Source organism: Andrena cerasifolii, chromosome 1 (assembly GCF_050908995.1).
Source record: "Andrena cerasifolii isolate SP2316 chromosome 1, iyAndCera1_principal, whole genome shotgun sequence".
NCBI classification, from domain to species: domain Eukaryota; kingdom Metazoa; phylum Arthropoda; class Insecta; order Hymenoptera; family Andrenidae; genus Andrena; species Andrena cerasifolii.
This window is the reverse complement of record NC_135118.1, coordinates 19,471,320-19,490,993: the sequence shown is the minus strand read 5'-3', so window position 1 is coordinate 19,490,993 and position 19,674 is coordinate 19,471,320. Positions and strand designations below refer to the sequence as shown.

Genomic DNA, 19,674 nt, shown 5'->3' with positions numbered 1-19,674 from the left:
AATATTTCGCATTTTTTATCAATTTCGCAAACAACTATGCTTCAAACTACTTTGAAAGAAAATGTTGATCGCTCGATATACTCGCATATAAATTTGGAAGTAATAATATTGTACAATTACGATGTATTATTATTGTACGCGATACTCTGTATACTAATTATCATTATATTTTATTAAGTTTAAATGACACACTGCAAGATATGTATTTCGCTATGAATATTTTTTATTATATATAAATCATAATTAGAGGAGATATTTCAATATTTACATTCGAACTACAGAAAGTATTGTTTATAATAACGTTAAAGTAATATTGATTATTCATTATTGCTGGTAAAAAACTCCAACAATAATAAACATGTAAATAAGCATTTGGTGTACATATATCCCTATGAAAATATTTTTACTTTCAATGATTTGCCTTAAAAATCCCAGTAATCGTAGCTAATGTAGTTTGCCGTGTAGAATTTTTGTTCCCGTTGATGTCGGTATTTTTACTTCGAACAAACAGTAAAACAAAAAAACCTTAATCGACGCACGAATGGTTTCCTTACACGCCTACGGAGTTTGCATTCACGCAGCGCTTCTAGGCTAGGTAACAGAAAATACGGTCAGCTCTGAAACGGCGAAGGAATGCCGCGTGCCCCCACTATCTGCCCGCATGCTCGTTCCACCTTCCCCCTGCCCGCGCCGTTTGCCCGGCGGATCGCGTAGAGGTGGAATGGTGGAATCCCCACCACGCAGGCAGAAGCACCTGTTGCGCAGCTACCTGTTTTACTCGATCCATGGGTCCCCGTTCTCTCTCTGTCCCTCCTGCCAAAGCTGGCTCTCTTTCTCCCAGTATCGTGCACGGTGTCACGGCAGTAGGACGGTCCTCGATTCGCGCGTTGGTGATTCTTCGGTAAAAGGGCAACGACTCGCCGAGTGAAAATAATGTCTCCTTATGCACGTCGTAGGACGGAGTCGCGGTGAGAACAGCGCGCGCGGACCCTAGTCACCACGCAATCTCGGGGCCGGTAAATTCCTTGCAGGAGTAAACGCGAAAGTACGCCGCACCGTGTAGCCGTGTTGGAAATGCATCGGAGGAGAGTTTGAGAAGGAGCAATGGAGGACGAGCCACGGGATACCTGTTTCGGGGCAGGAAGCGTGGCAGGGGCTGTGGTCGGTACTTTCCTCACAACGATTCTCCTGCTGGTCGTCGCTGCGCTCCTTTACAGGCAGTGGCGTAGACACAAGGGTGAGTTCCAACGGGCTTTTCCCCGAATTTCACGATCCCGGCTGCCGGCGGCTGGCGGTCGGAACGCTCGATGACAGATCGTTGCGGTTTCGCATTCGCGGTACCCTCGATCGCTCGAGCGCGCTCTAGTTTGCCGAGTTCAAGTTATCGCCACGACCGCTCGCAGGCTGGCTCGCTCTTGCCAACAATAAATAGTATTTTATCATCGAGGACAATGATTCGTCGGCACTTACCTGTCCCTACCGTCGCGCTCCGGCAAGGCGAGGCGTGGATATAAACTTGATGGAATTTCTTGCGCAACAGAGTGGAATTTATTGCTACGCGTTACCTCTCCGTGGCTCCTCTGCAACCGTCGATACCGACCGCGTACACAATCGAGAACAACACAGTTCCCCCACGGAAACAATGGATAATTATATGTTTCCCAATTGACCGATCGGATAGAAAATAAGAGTGACGCACTTACGCGAGAAATTAGCCTGCCCCAAGACGTTAGGAATTTTATATTATACCGTCGAACATCCTGCATCTTAAAATGGCACGTACCATCGGGAGCGTAGGAAAATATTCTGACGAACATTAAAGCATGGATCTTTAGAGGTTGATCAGTGAAGTCGTTGTAGATATTGTAGATAAATAGAGATTCTCGCGCAGAGTTATAGGGAACGTAGTTTAGCGCCCAAAAGGTACAGCAGTCGTTATCGTCCCGCACGATCTTTTTCGCTATTGCGTCGCAATTGATGCGTTGTATGTATATCCACGTTAAAGGCAGACCTTGGCGCGCTACTCCATTGACACGATGGAACACGAAAGTCTCTTGCCCGAGCACGTTGGAACTTGGAATTGCTATTCGTGGAATGACGTTTAAGATCTGGTACGTAAATTATTCTCCAAGGAAAATGCGTTCTGTAAGATCACGTTTAGGACGGTAGCCGTTATCGGTGCGTTGTTTCGGTGGAATGCGTCGCGCATGGAACGCTGAGTATGCACACCGAATACGCCTACTCGCAATCAGTGGTGGGCTTTTTCTTTATGTGTACATAATGCAGAAACGTTGGAAATACATCAGGTGAAAAATTAAGTTCGTAAAGTACGCTCGGTTTCGGAGTTGTTTTTCTACTTTCCGAGTCCGGTGATCGGTAGCTACAAGAAACTATTATGTAATTGCGGCTGGCGTGGTTTAAAGTGCGCATCCAAGTTGCAGATAGAGAATGCAAATTTTTACCAGCGACGGAAATGTAAAATAACCTTTTAAACTGTTGAACGGTCCTTTGTAAACACATCTACTTTATGCGCGTAGGAGCCTCCTAATTGTAAAGAAGATATTATTTTTATTTGTTTTAAAAATAATTTCGGATATTGCTCGCCGAACTTTAACGAGAAGTGTGTCGTATCTTGTAGCTTTTGTAGACTTTTAGTGACCGATTCTGCATTTGCTTTTACAAGTTAGATCAGCAGTGCCATTTGTAGGAAGAAACCAGGTTCATAAAAGTAAAATAATCTTCTCCGGTCCATGCATAAACGCTGAAATTATACAGACGACATATTTCGCAATTTGCAACTAAGTAATATGCAGATATATTCAAGAAGAAAATTGTACATGGCACGGTTATTAATGGCGTTTTCAGTGGAAAAGTACATACGTACACCTAAATTAGACATATTCATAATCAAGTACCGTGCCTACTCAAACATCAACTCCCACCAGATTTCATCATTACGAAGATTTCTTCTGGGTATGTATTACCCGCCCAAACCTTAAACTTGTATCCTGTCGAATGGAACGAGGATTAACTAATGGAATTTCTGATCTGCGGAATACGTGACTATTTTAAGAATTAAACTGTTTATTCTGCTTGTCTCGATTAACCCTGACAGCGATGCTACTATGTATTGCAATGGCATTCAAATCTCCGGAACGTCGATAATGGCAATCCTATCATCGCGATATGACGTCCATGATTTAATTAATCAGCTGTAATGTTGACTCGAATTTTTCTTTGATCCTTCTGATTTATTTTTCTGCGACGATCTAAATTTTAGCTTTCTGTTTTGAAAACTGATAATGATAATATTTGTTTGCCCCTAAACCCTTAGAAAACTACCTGATTCAGAGTGTTAAGATTACGTGTTTAAAAGGATTTGTTGAAATCCGTAACATTCCACTCGCGTAAAACTTTAAACGCGTTTTTCTCGAAGCAGTGTTCTCAAAACGGTGGGCGCTGTATCTCCAAAAATTATTATCCGATTCGACTGAAACTTTTTTTATTTTGAAGAATATACTTCTGGCTGGGAAGGAAACCAGAGAAAATACAAAAATTGAAAATTTGTAATTTTCAAAGGCGTTGAAAGGACGAAAAATACAGGGAAAAGTGATTTCAAACTTCAAGCGTCGTTATTTTCTAAAAAAATGTCATTTTTTTGTAATTTTTTCTAGCCCCCCTAGACAGAAGAATAATCTTCAAAATAAAAAAAGTTTCAGTGGAATCGGATAATAACTTTTGAGTATACAGGTCCCACCGATTTTGATCAATTTTTTTGACGCCTCGACTTTAACGACTCCCCAGTGCCGTCTACAATGATTAATTGTAAAACAAAAAATATATTTCTGTAGCTTAAGATATCCTTAATTCAATGCGACAAGTCCCATTAAATTATATACAGTAGTTTTCCTTTAATTAATTCCTAAACATCGCCTATTTTTTGGGGCTCTAGACCGGAACCTCCCCTTAAGCCCCTATAACTCTGGGAGTTCTACGAATTTCACCTTAATATTTTAGGGAGATATTTTCGAAACCCTAAACTATTAGAAAATCAAAAAAAAATCGAAATTTTAGGTAGAATACCCCCTTAAGAAATATTCAGTCATTTTTCCAAAACGAAGCTTCAAATCGAAACATATTTTCCTACATTTTCGAATTATGTACCTACATACTTTCGTGGGCAATGACGCTCTGTCGCGTTGTACAACCAGTTTGGTGACATCCTTGTATCTAACAATACTCTTTTCAATCTATTAGTTTCGCCTCTACGAGCTATAGTGACTTAGGTACGAGGTACGCAGCGGGGTCTTAACCGATACCTACCCTGCTGGGTACGGGCCGCTAAACGTAACTCCTTCCTCCCCCCCCACTACCTCTGGCAGGACTGTGTTTAGGGAAGACCAGGACAAAACCGAGCCCCTAAAGGGTAAAATAAATTATTAATACAAAATAATTTGTAGCAAAGGCGTACGTTAACTCGTCGCCCCTCCCGCAAGGATATCACCCCCCGCAACTATTCCTTCGTCCCTACATTCCTATGTCCATGGTCTTAAGGGGGTATACCCGTTTGAACCATCGGAAAGTGTGTACATTTTGTGGATTTTTTTACAAGTCAACGGCTTGATCAAGATTTCCCGTTTTTTTTTTACTATCTTTACATAGTATTATGAACTACTTAAAAAATATTTCAGTTAAAATACTATTGTTTTTCGGAAGTTATGCATACATATGAGAAAGTCTCTTGGTTTTTGAACGGCTAAACGGTGGGTCTAAAACTGGCGCTACGTTCAACCAATTCATTTCCAATTTTGCACGCAGGATCGTAATAAGATTCCACATCGTCCAACGAGGGCTTTTTTTATTCCGATTCCCCGTTTATTATTTATAAAGAGAGAAGGTGGCATTTTCTCTTAGAAAAATGTAACTTCACCTTTGATCTCTCACCATTTCGTTATTTTTCAAAATTATCAAAATCGGCCCCGTTGGACGATAGCTATTGACATACTTGATAAGAAGATTTTATTGTTTTTGATTTCAGACGCGACATACAGCTGTTTTCAGGCCCACCGTTTAGCCGTCCAAAATCGAGAGACTTTCGGATATGTATGCGTAACTTCCGAAAAGCAGTAGTTTTTTAACTGAAACTTTTTTTTTAAGCAGTTCATAATACTATGTAAAGATAGTAAAAAGACGGGAAATCTTCATCGAGCCGTTGACTTGTAAAAAAATCCACAAATTGTACACATTTTCCGAGGCTTCAAACGGGTACACCCCTTAACATATAATACATAGATACTTTTTATTTATATAAAAATTATGACACTAGGAACTTTTTGCTTATTTTTACGCTAAAGCGTGGGCAAACATGCACCGATAAGAATTTTTCTGGGTGAAATAAAAATATCGTGATACTCAGGGTTAATATCCAACTACCTACACACATTTACCAAAGCTACGGAATTTTTCTTAATTCGTTAGGTACTTGTCCAAGCTTAAGATTGCCTAAGTACGCGAAAATAAAGGGTATTCATCCAATTGAGAGACCATTGGTAAACTGACCATATGAATTCCAGCGTTGTGAGAGCAGAAATGGCTGAAAAGGAAATTATGGACCCAATCACGATGGATTATTATCCTGGAATGATTATGAAAAATTTACCTAGACTTGTTCCCTTTATCACAACGAAGGTGTATAGGACAACTGTACTTTTCGTCGGTATCCGCGAAGAAGAGACCCAACTCTATTTCCAGACACTCGTAAACATAACACTTTCCGAGGGTTCAAACGGGTATACATACCCCCCTAACCGATATCCTACTAGGTATAGGCCGCTAAACGTGGCCTCTCTTACTACCTATTGCAGGACTGTGTTTAGGGAAGACCAGGACAAAAACGGGGCCCTAAAGTGTTACGATGTCGATTTTAATAAAATCAAAAAGAAATTGAAGAAATTGATTATCATTATTAAAAGGCATCGATTAAACTTTGCTACTGGCTATTTAAAAAATTGTCTCATTGTCAGCACATATTAAATACAAATCCATTTTTAGTAAGGTATACAGTGGCTCGCATTAATATTCGGACACTTTTTAAAATCGCATAACTTTTTTAGAATTGGTCCAAACAACTTGAGTTTTTTTGAGAAGCTCGTCGTTTTGAAAAAAAAAATGTATTTGGTTGGAATATCGAGAAGAATAGTAAAGGTCGATTTTTAAACCTTTTTTTGTGAGCTTGTAATGAAAATTAAAAAAAAAACCGTTTGTAGATTGCAGTAAGTTGCATACGTGCCTAAAATTTCATCAAAATCGGTTAACGTTGCTCCGAGCTAACCGATTTTGATGAAATTTTAGGCACGTATACAACTTACTGCAACCGGTTTTTTTTTTAATTTTCATTACAAGCTCACAAAAAAAAGTTTAAAAATCGACCTTTACTATTTTTTTCGCTATTCCAACCAAATACATTTTTTTTTTTCAAAACGACGAAACGCGTCAGTTAGCAAACTAATCCTTCTAGTTTCTCAAAAAAACTCAAGTCGTTTGGACCAGTTCTAAAAAAGTTATGCGATTTTAAAAAGTGTCCGAATATTAATGCGAGCCACTGTATGTACCTACTGCATTAGAACAGTTGTAATATAAATTATTTGAAATTAAAATCACTGCATGTCTTGAAGTGACTTTGGAGATTTCACCCTATAGGACCTCGGTTTTGTCCTGGTCTTCCGTAAACACAGTCCTGCAAGAGGTAGTAGCGGGCACGTTTGGCGGCCCGTACCCAGCAGGGTATCGGTTAAGACCCCACCGAGTGACCTCACACCTAAAGGTAGGTTTACACCTGACGAGTGACTGGGCCGAGTCATCGGTCTGCTACTCGGCCGAGTGAGAATCTTGCCCGCCGGATTACTCGGTCGAGTACTACATAGAATACCTGTGCGTTAAGACTGGGCGAGTGCTCGGCTCAGTGGGCTCACTCGGCCGAACACTCGTCAGGTGTAAACTCAGCATTAGTGACTATGGCTCGTAGAGGCACTATAGGTACATATACCTAATTCTCTATTACGTATAGCACGTAATCATTACAAGTTACAGGGGTAGACTACTGTGAAATTGTAGAGAAACCAATCAGCGGATTAAATTCCGGCTTAGCGCTTGACTTTGGCATATTGTGAAGCATTAAAAACAATTATAAAAATTGATATATATATTATATTATATTATATATATATATATCGGCGGCGCCGCACGTTTTGTCAAACTATTTCGCTTCTGTATTGAAAACAAAACGAGACTTGCCACTTCTGTCGATGCTTTTCGAAGGAAAAATGTCCGCTGCATCGCGTGGAATGGTCAGATTTTCTCCCAGACCCTTAGTTTTGGAAATAAATTGAAAAATATCTGAAAAAATGGTGCATTTCGGGTGTCCTTTTCCCTTTGATCGTTGTTTAAACATATTTAAATGTTCATAATGCAATAATAACTTATATCATTGTGTTCGCGAGGGTTCATAGAATAATTTAACGGAACAACCAACCGAATAACTATTACCGTTTCGATACAAGAGATGCTCAAACTTGAAAATTTGCAGTTTTTTTCCAAAATCGATTTTTTCAAACACTGAGGGTGGTGGCGACAAATGGGTTGCGGATTCTTTTTCAGGGGCCGAAAACCTATTAGAAACGGCTGTTGTACTGTGTAATAGAAGGCTCTTAAACTTCGATAAGGACAGAATTTGGTGAAAGCAAAATATGATAAATATATAGTATCTAGTTTTAATGCTTTGTCTAATTAAAGTAACGAGCGATTAACTTGTGGTACAGTTAAATATTTACTGTTGGTGTTTCTATCACAACGAAATGAAGAATTGAATTGATCGTAAACCTTACGCGAATGATCTGTTCGAATAACACGATACTGAATGACACATGGTAAAAATGCACGCTTCAGAAGCGCTATCCAGAATGGAATGCATGATCCTTTGTGTCTGTGACTGCATAGATACACGCGCACAGAGGGCACCTTGCTAAACATACTAAATAAGTATAAATCTGTACGATGAAGTCACCGTTTATGATGACATAAACTACATAATAAGGAAACTGGTGTGTCTTAGAAATCATTTACTATCTGCGTTCAGGTAACTAGAAGACATTCTGCAACGTAATTGTGTTATACAATAAAATTGCTACAAAATCTTATTTTTCACACATAAGACTGTTTGTGTAATTTGGGGTGGCCGTACCTAATATCGTCCAGCAAAAGTTAAATCGCTGTCAATTGAATAATAATTGATATTTTTGCAAGCAATTCATCTCATAGTAAAGAGAAATTATTCATCTCTCTCTCGCGCAGATATTTTTGCATTCGCAGAATTATTAGACTTACTTTCTCCGAATGTGATGTAAAATTGTGGCAAGTTTAAAATAAATAAAGCCCAATCAAGTCAATAACTACCTACATGTCTAAACTTCAATTTAAACATTTCTACCACGCTCTTGATAAGTATTTCCTGATTGGTAGTGCTTAAAATTAGAAGAAGAGTGGAATCTTTTTAAATATTCGGCTGTACTTCCGAATATCCCCAGTGGCCGATCGTCACGAGGTTTGAGGGGAGGGGGTGTGGACCCTAAATCTAAAATTGTTGCTTCGGGAATTTATTAGTTTCCGAGATATTAATGAAAAAAACTTTTAGCATTTCTGTTGACTTATTCCGACACAACGCATGCCACATTCCAACTTGTTCCTGGTATTAGTATTGGTTGGGGCAAGATTAGTGCGGAGGAGCGCGTAAAGCACGGTAGCGGACCGATGTGAGTTTGAAGATTTGAACCAGAAACTTGCGGATAAGATTCCTCCTATTTTACAGGGTGGATACCTATTACTCTATTGATAGTCAATACTCTAAGGAGGGGGAGGGGGAGGGGAACTCTACAGGCCAAAATAAGACAAAAATATACAATACAATTTTTTAATATCCCGCTTCGTTTTTGAGAAAATTGGCTTCGAATTTCAGCTAAATGCGAGTGCTTTTTAGGCGCCTGAGGGGCACGCGGAGTAAGGGGAACGCGTCCAACGAATTGGAGTGTGGGGGGGTGGATCCCCGTTAAGGCTACGTGCACACAGTTAAAAAAATAATTTGTAAAAAAATTAAAAATAACTTTTTATTAATATTTTGGAAACTAATAAACACTCGAAGCTACAATTTTAGAATTAGGGTCCACACCCCCTCCCCACCCCTCCCCTCAAACCTAGCGTCGATTGGCCACAGGGGCCACTCGGAAGAATATCCAAAAATTCTTTTAAACTTCCTCAATCCTTTTCTTCGCTTAAAAATGTTATGTATTCCGTTATAATATGCAAACCTCGTCCTACTTACGAGCATATGGCCTTTCAGTGATGTAACACGAGCATTAATTGCTCAAAAGTCCTAAGCTTTTATACATTAACGCACAAATTCTGTATAGATTCGCCAATTGTTTCAATCGAATATTCTCCTTCCAGGTTCTGAAAAATGCACTGTGCTGTTCGTTAATCATCGTGCTAATTACAAGTTACAAGTTGTTATATTCATTTTATATTGTAATTAAGTTGCGATCCCTCATTGCTGTCTTCGTTACGTGCATTATACCAACCAACTCATTCCGTTAACAGAGAAATAATAATAATAATTTCCTGCTAAGGGTACTAATACAAACCGAGAGATACGAAGAGAAATAATTCATTTTTCGCGACGCTTAAACCGCGTGAATTTGTATTCTACACCTGCTGCGTAATACATCTCTGTCTTATTCGAACATTTTCAGGGAAACACTTAGTGCTGGTGACAGACCCAGAGATCGTCGAAGAAGCCTACGCCTTCGATAATCCTTGTTTCAAGGACGTCACGGCGTCGTCCGTTAATCGAATTCGTGAGGGAGCGGTATCCGCGGCATCTGGAGATACTCCGGGCAAAGATTCTGTGCGATGGTCTACTTCTTGGACGACCTTGGGCCTGGGAACCACTAACCGCAATGATAAGCGAAAAACTCTCGACGATTCTTGTCTCGGAGTAAGTGCTTTCTCTCCTATCTCATTTTTACATACACCACCGCGCACACATGTGTGTACGCAATTTCAAGGCTACCTTACCGAGTGGCTTTCGTTACCTTTCCATGCAATCCCAAAGTTAGCGCGCAGGCAGAATGCGGTGCATAATCCCTGAATGAAACGTGAAAATATAGCTGCTCTGTTTCGTCATAGGATAAATGAGGCAGTCACGGACTAACCCACATTGAAAAGCAAATATTTTCCCTATTTTATATGATTAGTACTATCAGTAGAGCCTATTGGAATACATTATTACTTCTATTTCAACTTCGAAAAAAAATGGGGGTTAGTCCGTTGTTGCACTCACTGCCTCAAATGTTTACATTAAAATCGTCCAACACGAATTTTGTTCCGCAATATTCACTGGGCGATTCTGCTAGAGTTTTTCACCCTGAACACGAATCCGCAAACCGTTTGTCGCCATCGCCCTTGGTTTTTGAGAAATTTGATTTTGAAAATTTGCAGTTTTTTTGAGGGCGAAAAATGAGAAAAACTGAGGCCGATGGTGACGAACGGTTTGCGAATTCGTTTTCAGCGCACCAGAACCTATAAGAAACGGTTATTGAATGTTATAGAACAGAAAAAAAAAGTTCAATTTTGTTGGACAGTGTTATTAGCGACGAATTGCTTTAATTTTCTATTAAAAGTGAAATAAACGTGTCATACTAATCAAAACGACCGGAAGCTTGCAGGTGGAAGTATTTTATCTATTAGTTTATTCGTGATTTGACTTATTACCGAATTTATTAATACTTCCTCGTATCAGGAATCTATCGAGCTAGAAAATGCGCTATTAAAATTAATAAGAAAGCTTCGGTTAAGAAATGCTAGAGATATACTGTGACTCGCATTAATATTCGGACACTTTTTAAAATCGCATAACTTTTTTAGAATTGGTCCAAACGACTTGAGTTTTTTTGAGAAGCTAGAAGGATTAGTTTGCTAACTCACGCGTTTCGTCGTTTTGAAAAAAAATGTATTTGGTTGGAATAGCGAGAAGAATAGTAAAGGTCGCATTTTAAACTTTTTTTTGTGAGTTTGTAATGAAAATTAAAAAAAAAATACGTTTGTAGATTGCAGTAAGTTGTATACGTGCTTAAAATGTCATCAAAATCGGTTAACGTTGCTCCGAGCTAACCGATTTTGATGAAATTTTAGGCACGTATACAACTTACTGCAACTGTTTTTTTTTAATTTTCATTACAAGCTCACAAAAAAAAGTTTAAAAATCGACCTTTACTATTTTTTTCCCTATTCCAACCAAATACATTTTTTTTCAAAACGACGAAACGCGTCAGTTAGCAAACTAATCCTTCTAGCTTCTGAAAAAAACTCAAGTTGTTTGGACCAATTCTAAAAAAGTTATGCGATTTTAAAAACTGTCCGAATATTAATGCGAGTCACTGTAAGATAATCACTATTACACACCGGTAGAACTAATAGAAATACAACCCCGAATGTGCTTTCCAATATAATTTTGTCAGAAAAATTTGCATGTAAAAGTCAGTGCAATTGACGCATTTCTTATGTACCAATAGAGCCAGCTTGCTTCTAAGCGGCTTTGTACCTACATCCATATATGTAGACGAACAATGCAGACTTAGTTATGAAATACAATTTTCATTTCAATATTCCAAACATACCAGGTACATATATGTGCATGGACAAATTTGGTTACATGTACAGTTAACGTAGCCGTTACGAAGTCTGGGCGAAGAGGAAGTCCGTAGCGTCTGAGGCGAATCACAAAATTAGTTGTAAAGGTGCGATTCCATTGAGGCAACGCAAGGCATCGTGTGGTTGCACGCGATGCGTGCGAGGGTGGCGTGTTGCATGCGAAAATCAAATGCGACGACGTCGCATGTTGCCTGTTGCCAGAGAATTGCTGCAGTGGAATCTTTCCGGCTTTAAACTGGCACCGGTCCAAATTTATCGCATTAATTTGATGCGACATGTTTTTGGCTTCGTTGGACAATTCTCTTTTGACCGCTATCGACATAAATTAATTCTCCGAATAAAAATATATTTCATAATTCGATATAACTATGTTACGGGAAAATCATATTTCGCTACTATACTCTCTAGTACCTACATGGAAACATAAATGAACTTTTTTTTCTCAATACACTATGATTATAAAGCACTACTTTTACTACTCGGCTTCGCCCGAAGTTTTGATTCTGATTTTATAAAACAAAATTTCTTAGTTTTATTTTTTGTGAAAATAGTCACTTTAGTCTGGATCGGTCAGGCATAATGAGTTGAGGCACATTTTGTGGTCCCAGAGTTTATCGTTCGAAAGTTTTTAAGCGACAGACAAACACACCAATGTATAGAAGCTTTTTGATTTATATTTGTATGTACCATTTTTTTCTCTTATTTCTACTCATAGAAGATAGAGGTGAAATTTGATTGTTTGACATTCGAACACCTTGTATGTCGTTGAAAATAGAGAATCATGTATAAATATCGCATAATTGCCAGTTGTGTCCTAATGACTAATTTCGTTTGTGCAGCCAAAAGCCACAAAGGTGAGCGTAGTTAGCTTGAAAAGCCGAGATTTCACAGGGCTGGGATTCAACATTTGTGGCAACATGAGAGAGGGAATCTTTGTTAAGGATCTCCTACACCGTGGACCCGCATCAGAATCTGGACGTATACATCCTGGTTAGTTGTTATTTTTAAATTTAAACACCGCTTCTAAATAGAGTTACTTGTAACCAGAGCTGGGTGAATTGGAATTATACATAGGCATTAGTGGACACATTAGGGATGTTTTAAATAAAGTTTAACGTAATTTGGAAATTAGATTCTGGAACCAAAGTTTCGTTGTTAAACGTTGTTTAATTATTGAAATGTTTCATTAGAACGGACAACACTTACACGGTGTATAATAATTTCGACTCCACTCAGGGCCAGGAGTTACAGAAATTATTTTTCTGTGTAATACAGTCAATACAGAGTTTTAAGAGAAGTCTTTTAAAATATAATAAACCGTTAAATGTAGGTATTTGGATACCTTCGTTGCGTTTACGAAAATTAATTATATAATTATGTGTACCTATTGGCATAACTTGATGAATATTTATTATTTGATAATACAGATAGAAACGCCTAAATGTACTTGGCTGAATGTTTTTGTTGCTTCTGAAGCTACGTTAGTGACGAAAATAAAAGTTACTCGCCTGCTACAACTTTGACGAACGAAATATTTGTAATATTAAGGATCGTTTTACTTCAGCTTATCGCACTCGAGTCTCTAGGAATATTACTATTTTTTAAAGTGAAACCATATGCTTTGTTAGTACTTAAGTTAATAACAGGTTAAAGATAAATTCGAAGATACGTTTTTACGTACTAGGTACTTAAGCAGCCAGGCGGCCGAAAAAACACAAATGTTTTCGAATTTTTTTTTAAAAAGCTGAAGCATATATCGTTGCAGAACTTTTTGCACTTAAAAGAGCAACATTTAAAGAACACCTGGTGATTTTTTCGTAGAAAAATATTTACGTTTATGATAAACTAACAACCCACATCCAAGAAGCCTTTTTACAAATTTGGTTTGCGGTGAGCACTGCCATTCGGGACCAGATTATGTAAAAGCAAGAAACAAAAAAGATTTTGTTAGCATATTAATGTATCCTCTGATTAACGCTTAGAGCATATAGACATGGAGGTCTCATTGAAAGCTCGAAACTGTCGCCAACATGGTGCGAGAGAGAGATGTATAGCTTCCCAATCGACCGCAATGCGCATGCGCCGATATAGCGCGAGAGAGAAACGCATCGTGCGAGCGCATGTGATAAACAAGGATAATCATAGCAACCGCGGATCGTCGCCGGCGAAATCGGTGCATGCGCATTACGGTCGACTGGGAATCTGTACTTCTCTCTCTCTCTCGCACTAGTTCGCACGATGCTTTCTCTCTCGCACGATGTTGGACGGCAACTGGATCCACAGGAAACATAGGTCATGAGACCTCCATGTATATATGTTCTAAGGATTAACGGAGGTAATTTCCGAAATATTAATTTAAAACCAAATGACGGCTATTTAAAGGTGAAAAAAACAGGATAATCAGGATGTAAAAATATGGAACTTATACTTTTTCAACAACAACAAAAATCACAAACATTCGCCTCTTTTCGGCCGCCTGATTAAGTATAACACCTTGAGAAAGCAGATAGCTCCATTTATAAAAACACCTATTCCTTTGATGAGTGTGTGTAGCTTGAGAATGCCGGAAAAGTTAGCAACAAAAGAGATAATTGAGCCGTTTATTTTGAAAGTGGCCTAAGTCCATTTGTCAATTTTTGTTGTTGTTGACTGTAGTAACATGTACAACTTGAAGTTAGTATTAAATATTTATATATAAAATTTTTTTAAATATAAATGGACTTAGGTCACTTACAAAATAAACGGCTCAATTTTTCAATTACCATATCCCTTCGTTGGCATTATCATATAAAATCTCCCTTACTGTCGTCAATTCAGATAGTAAAGTGTACATTTGCAGGTGTATCACTCTTTGTATACTTTAATAGATATACAGTCAAACTAAAGGCAAATCTGATGTTAATTATCATATTGTATATGATTGCAGGTGATCGTATAGCCAGTGTAAAAATTAGTTTCCGAAACATGGTGTACGAGGACGCCCTAACAATTTTAAGCTACGCGTCGCCGTACGATGTGAAGCTCGAGGTGGAAAGTGGAGGAAGTGGATCGAAACCGACCACCCTGTTGAAGAAGAGCGTCGGCCCCACTGCGGCAAGGATCTGCCACCCTCTGTACAGGAGCCAGTCGATTCCAGAGCTCTCGCAGTCGAAGAGTGTCGCCAAAAGGCTTTTTATAGTCGACCCGAACGAATCCATCAATTCGAACTACTCGACGATGAATTCTACGTTAAAGTCCTCGAAGTCTACGCCAAGTAGTCAGACGTTTGAGAAACGCCACGAGGAATCCAAGGGCAACCATCACAAGTTCGGCATCAAAGTGTTGCCCGCCCTCGACGGGACGGTTCACCGGATCGAGAATCAAAACGAGCACAACACGAACCTCGAGAGAAGGAACTCGAAGAAGATCGACACAGAGAAGCATCTGTCGAGCATGAGCAGAGGTCCCTTGGCCAGCGACAAGAAGGAAGAGGCACAGCGTCATCAAAATTCCCAAGCATTAAGCTCCAAGGTGAGAAACGAAATCTTCGAGGCGCGTAACGTCGATGCGACGGATAAAGGTGGGAAAGGTGCGGATGCGTCGATCCACATTCCCTCGGAGGTACCAATGGAAGTGCACAACGCAGCTATGGCCGCCCGTCGTAATCGTAAAAATAGCTCGGAGCTGTTGAACGCGCAAAAGAATGCGGAGTCCATCGAGGCAGAGGATTCGAAGAATGTACAGAAGAACAAAAGGAAAGCTCCGCCACCTCCAAAGGGCAACAATTACGAGACGGAGCACGTTTCCCCCGCTAAGAAGGGTTTGCCCCTGACGAGAGACTACGATGCACAGAAGGAGGACGAGATCAACAGCATCGCCGACTACGCGGAATCCTTGACCGACTACGTAAACAAGGCGCGGGAGAATGTGGAGAAGGCGGAGCAGAAGATGGAAAGTTTGATAATCGATGGTAGACACTCCGAGTCCGACACCGATAGCGAAATACAGAACAGCTTCACTACCATCGAGCTAAATTCGGCCGACATTACGATTCATCGGACGCCCATACCCGAGGCGAACAATGACGACGAGGAGGACGATGTTTATAGGAAGGCGGCGAGCCTAGGCGATTTGTCCAAGTACGAATGCAGAACGTCGACGACACTCGAGAGAGCTCAGAGTCTAGACATGACGGACACTGGCACGAAGAAGCGCAAGGCGCCACTTCCGCCGGAAGATATCAACGAATCCACGGAAGATTTGACTAAGCTCGATCAGATGGATACTTTCGACAGACGGTTGCTAAAGAAATCGAACGAGTGGGGCAACCTAGAGGACGTTGTCTGGCGGAAGAAGCAAGATTCAGGCGACGGAGCGAAGAAATCTAGGATGGCTAAGAAGAGCACCGATTCCCTGGAGCGATCCAAGTCTGCTGTAGAAATCAAGTTGAAAGATGAGAATCCTGAGGCAAGGGAGGACCCTGCGGACGACAACACCAGCGTCGAGCTTTACAACCTTCCCTTGAGCAAGAGGCTCACAGAAGAGTTTATTCACGCGGAACGGATGTTTAACCCCGACGAGGACAATTCGTTAGCCAGAATCGTGAACGACGGTCAGATTGTGAAAAGTCCCACTCTGGAAGAAGTAGAATGGAAGTTCAAGCAGAGAACGCCGTTGCCCGAGGATTTTAATAGCGACAGCGTAACTGCGGATGAACGCTTCTCGGACGAGGAGGAGAGAACGCCGAGTAAAGACTTCGGCAAAGCTCTGAGACACTTCGAGATGTACGCGGAGAAGTCGCCGAGACTTGCCGAGTCTAAGAAGCAGGACTTGTTTTCCGTGAAAAGTTGGAAAGAGGATAGCTCGTTTGCTAGCAACGAGGAGGTCTCGTACGCTGGCAAGAAACCTGTCGACGAAGAGCCCATGGCCAAGGTCAGTGTTAAAAGGGGATGCCACGCGTGCGGGGAGAACTGCAACCGGCACGAGATGTGCAAGAAGAAGGCGTTCTCCGCGAAACGATCGTCCACTCCGATACCATTGCAGGACTACTCCTCGAACTCGACCGAAGGTAACGGTTCCGACTCGATGACCATTCAGGACGAAGAAGAAGCGAACTCGATACCTCATACGCACGGGGCGACGCTGAAGCACAGGGAGAGCGTGACTGAGACTTTGTCGATAGAGCTGAAGTCACCGGCCAGGCGAGTGATCGAGGCCCCCACTAGTCAAAGAATCGACCGGGAGAACGACGAAGACGAGGACGAATACGAGTTTGGCTCCGGTGTGACTGTGAACAGCAAGAGCGTGTTCGACCGCGAGGACCGCCGTAACATAAACAATATCAGTGTCTCCAGTGGTGAAAACAGTGAGGACAGCGGATTAGTCGGCGAGTCGATGGATTATAATCCACAGGACTTTGATAGTCGACCACCTCTACCGAACACACCGATGCCGCACAAGATGACCTACATCACGGAGATCAAGCTGTCTACCAACGGTGGGAAGCATCAGGAGGACGGCGACGAGGGCGCAGAAAAGAAGTCGGCACAGAACGAAATCAAAGTGGCGTCGAATGGGAAGACTGCTTCTAATAGAAAGCCTCCGGTACCGCCCAGGAGGACGGACATTGCGAAGTCTAATAAGAAAGGGCACCTTGAGAAACAAGTCATTTACGTGTCCGAATATAAAGCCAGCGAGTCGAAGGGACCAGACGACTCGGACACGAGCCAGGAAGTCAAACAATTGGATACTGCTTCGAAGAAACTCGATCAGTGGACATTCTTGGAAGACAAAGAACAAAACCGATGAGAACGAATAACGACCAGTGAATTCCAAACAATTGTATACACATACCCATTGTCTTGTATTTCAGCGGCATCAAAGTTGTCCGTCAATAATTATGTCCTCGGATATGTAATGTACAATCGTCGATTCCATCCTCAGCATTGGGATAATAAGGAACAAATTAATAAGTCGAGCTAACCGAGCTAACTGTTGTCTTATTCTCCAAAATGTTTTGAACACAGTAGGCAGACTTTGAAGTCGGCAGTAGGGGATGCAACACCCGCTGAGAACAATTATAATATCTGTACGTAACCTTCACGCATGGACAAATGAAATGTCGATCGCTATTATATACATACATATATTATGCTCATCTTGAATAGATCTGCTCTTGAACTAGTCGAAAAAAAAATTATTTAGTATCTTCTTCGATTCCATGAAAAGACTGGCTCTTGTTTAAAAACGTGTTTTTTTTATGTTTTGATAAAAGCGTTTATTGTTGTAATTAAATTGTATTTATTATTTTTCAACGTGTTTCTTGTTTTAAAAATTATCACAATTAGGATTTGTATTATACATAAATTACATCTTTATAAGATAGCACAGTATTATAAAGGATCACAGAATACTCAAGAATCGTACATATTCTTTGTATAATATAAGGAGCATTTTATTATAAAATATGTAAATTGTATAGTAAGGATCAAGGCCTTTTAAAGAAAAAGTTTTTCCCTGTTAAAACTTTTCGATTCTTTTAGATATGCTTTCCCTGCATTTGTCTCTGGTTTATAATACAAATCCATACTGATTGAACTTTGAATGCAATATGTATGAGGGTGTACATACTGTAAAGATCCGGTGTGTTTAGAAAACGTCCCAGAAACATCCTGTATGCGACTAATAATAGGTAACCAGCATCGAAATTCTACGACTGTTGGTATCTTTATGTATCATATGATTGTAATGCTATTATATGCAGTTACCGAATAGAAGAAAAGAGTAGAATGTAAAAGTACTTTATGTACAGTTAATACATAGAATCTGTTGCTTTTAAAATTCTTATGAATTATATTTAAGAACCTCGTTATAAGGAATACATATCGGAATTACCATAAAAACGATGTGCCGAAATATACCTAATACTCGAGGTCAGATATCTCTGACCTTCTCTTATTTTTATGCGAGGATAGCAATTACTAGGTGCCGTTATATTACACGTAAGCTTGTAATTACTATTTTCAAAAGCTGCAAAGTCACGCGAGCGTGCAACTATTACAGCAGGAATGACAGTAACTATAGAAACCTGATTTGCAAACTTTAGGTACAAATGCATCGGATATGCTTAACGATATACTTGGTACAAAATTACAACATGTATCGTAAATTTGAATTACATGTTACACGCATATCTAGTTATTCAGCAAGAAAGGATTTTCATATGAAAACTTACTTCTTATGAATTATATTCTATATGACAATAATAACATTCAAACTAAACTGGTCTGCGCAAATTAATGTGCAATTTCAACATGCTTTTTTTTACCAATTTTTTTTTACCATTATTGTTACCACTATTTTGATTATTATAATGATACATTTCATTAGGCCAAAAGTTAACACATGGCACAGAGATTCAATGTCGTTGATTTTTTAAAAGTTGTTAACCATTTGATGTATAAATATGTGAATCACTGTAATAACAGTTTTAGGTAATTCTGTACGATTCTTGGTGTTACGGTGATGCTTGCGCAATTTGATCGACATCAACTCAATCCGAGGAAAATGGGTGTACAAAATTATTTGAATTAGTTAAAATATAAAAAATATATATAATATTTTTATGTAAATGATTGGTTGTCACATTTGCAATTCTGTTATGTTGCATTTTGCTATAGTGCAAAGTTAAAAGTGACAGGGTAACATGAGGCAAAGCATCAGATCTAAGGACAATACGAAATAATGGTCGTTACCATATAAGAATGTTGTACAATATTTTTATGATTTCATTAACACAGTGTCGTTAAACGTAACAAGTGTATGTGACAATTAAAGGGATTGTCATCTTTAAAATAAGTATAATATCTTGAAGAAACGTGATGTTTATGTCTTTAATTTACAAGGTAGAAGAAATATTAAAGAAATATAAAAAAA

The 19,674-nt window shown here is 39.6% G+C and overlaps 1 protein-coding gene across 1 annotated transcript; it reads left to right on the top strand.

Moving 5' to 3' along the window:
* Positions 1-661: 661 nt before the first annotated feature.
* On the top strand, positions 662-18,652 carry LOC143369017 (uncharacterized). Its single transcript, XM_076812377.1, has 4 exons — positions 662-1,237; positions 9,801-10,045; positions 12,600-12,750; positions 14,687-18,652. The coding sequence occupies exons 1-4, from the start codon at positions 1,105-1,107 to the stop codon at positions 17,545-17,547; spliced, it is 3,390 nt and encodes a 1,129-aa protein (XP_076668492.1). The 5' UTR covers positions 662-1,104; the 3' UTR covers positions 17,548-18,652.
* The last annotated feature ends 1,022 nt before the right edge of the window (positions 18,653-19,674 follow it).

What these genes read in the sequence shown, in the direction of transcription:
- LOC143369017 (XM_076812377.1), top strand. Translation starts at nt 1,105, where the DNA reads ATGGAGGACGAGCCACGGGATACCTGTTTCGGGGCAGGAAGCGTGGCA. An exon ending in GCAGTGGCGTAGACACAAGG is followed by an intron (nt 1,238 to 9,800) that starts GTGAGTTCCAAC and finishes GAACATTTTCAG; the next exon opens with GGAAACACTTAGTGCTGGTG. An exon ending in TCGACGATTCTTGTCTCGGA is followed by an intron (nt 10,046 to 12,599) that starts GTAAGTGCTTTC and finishes TCGTTTGTGCAG; the next exon opens with CCAAAAGCCACAAAGGTGAG.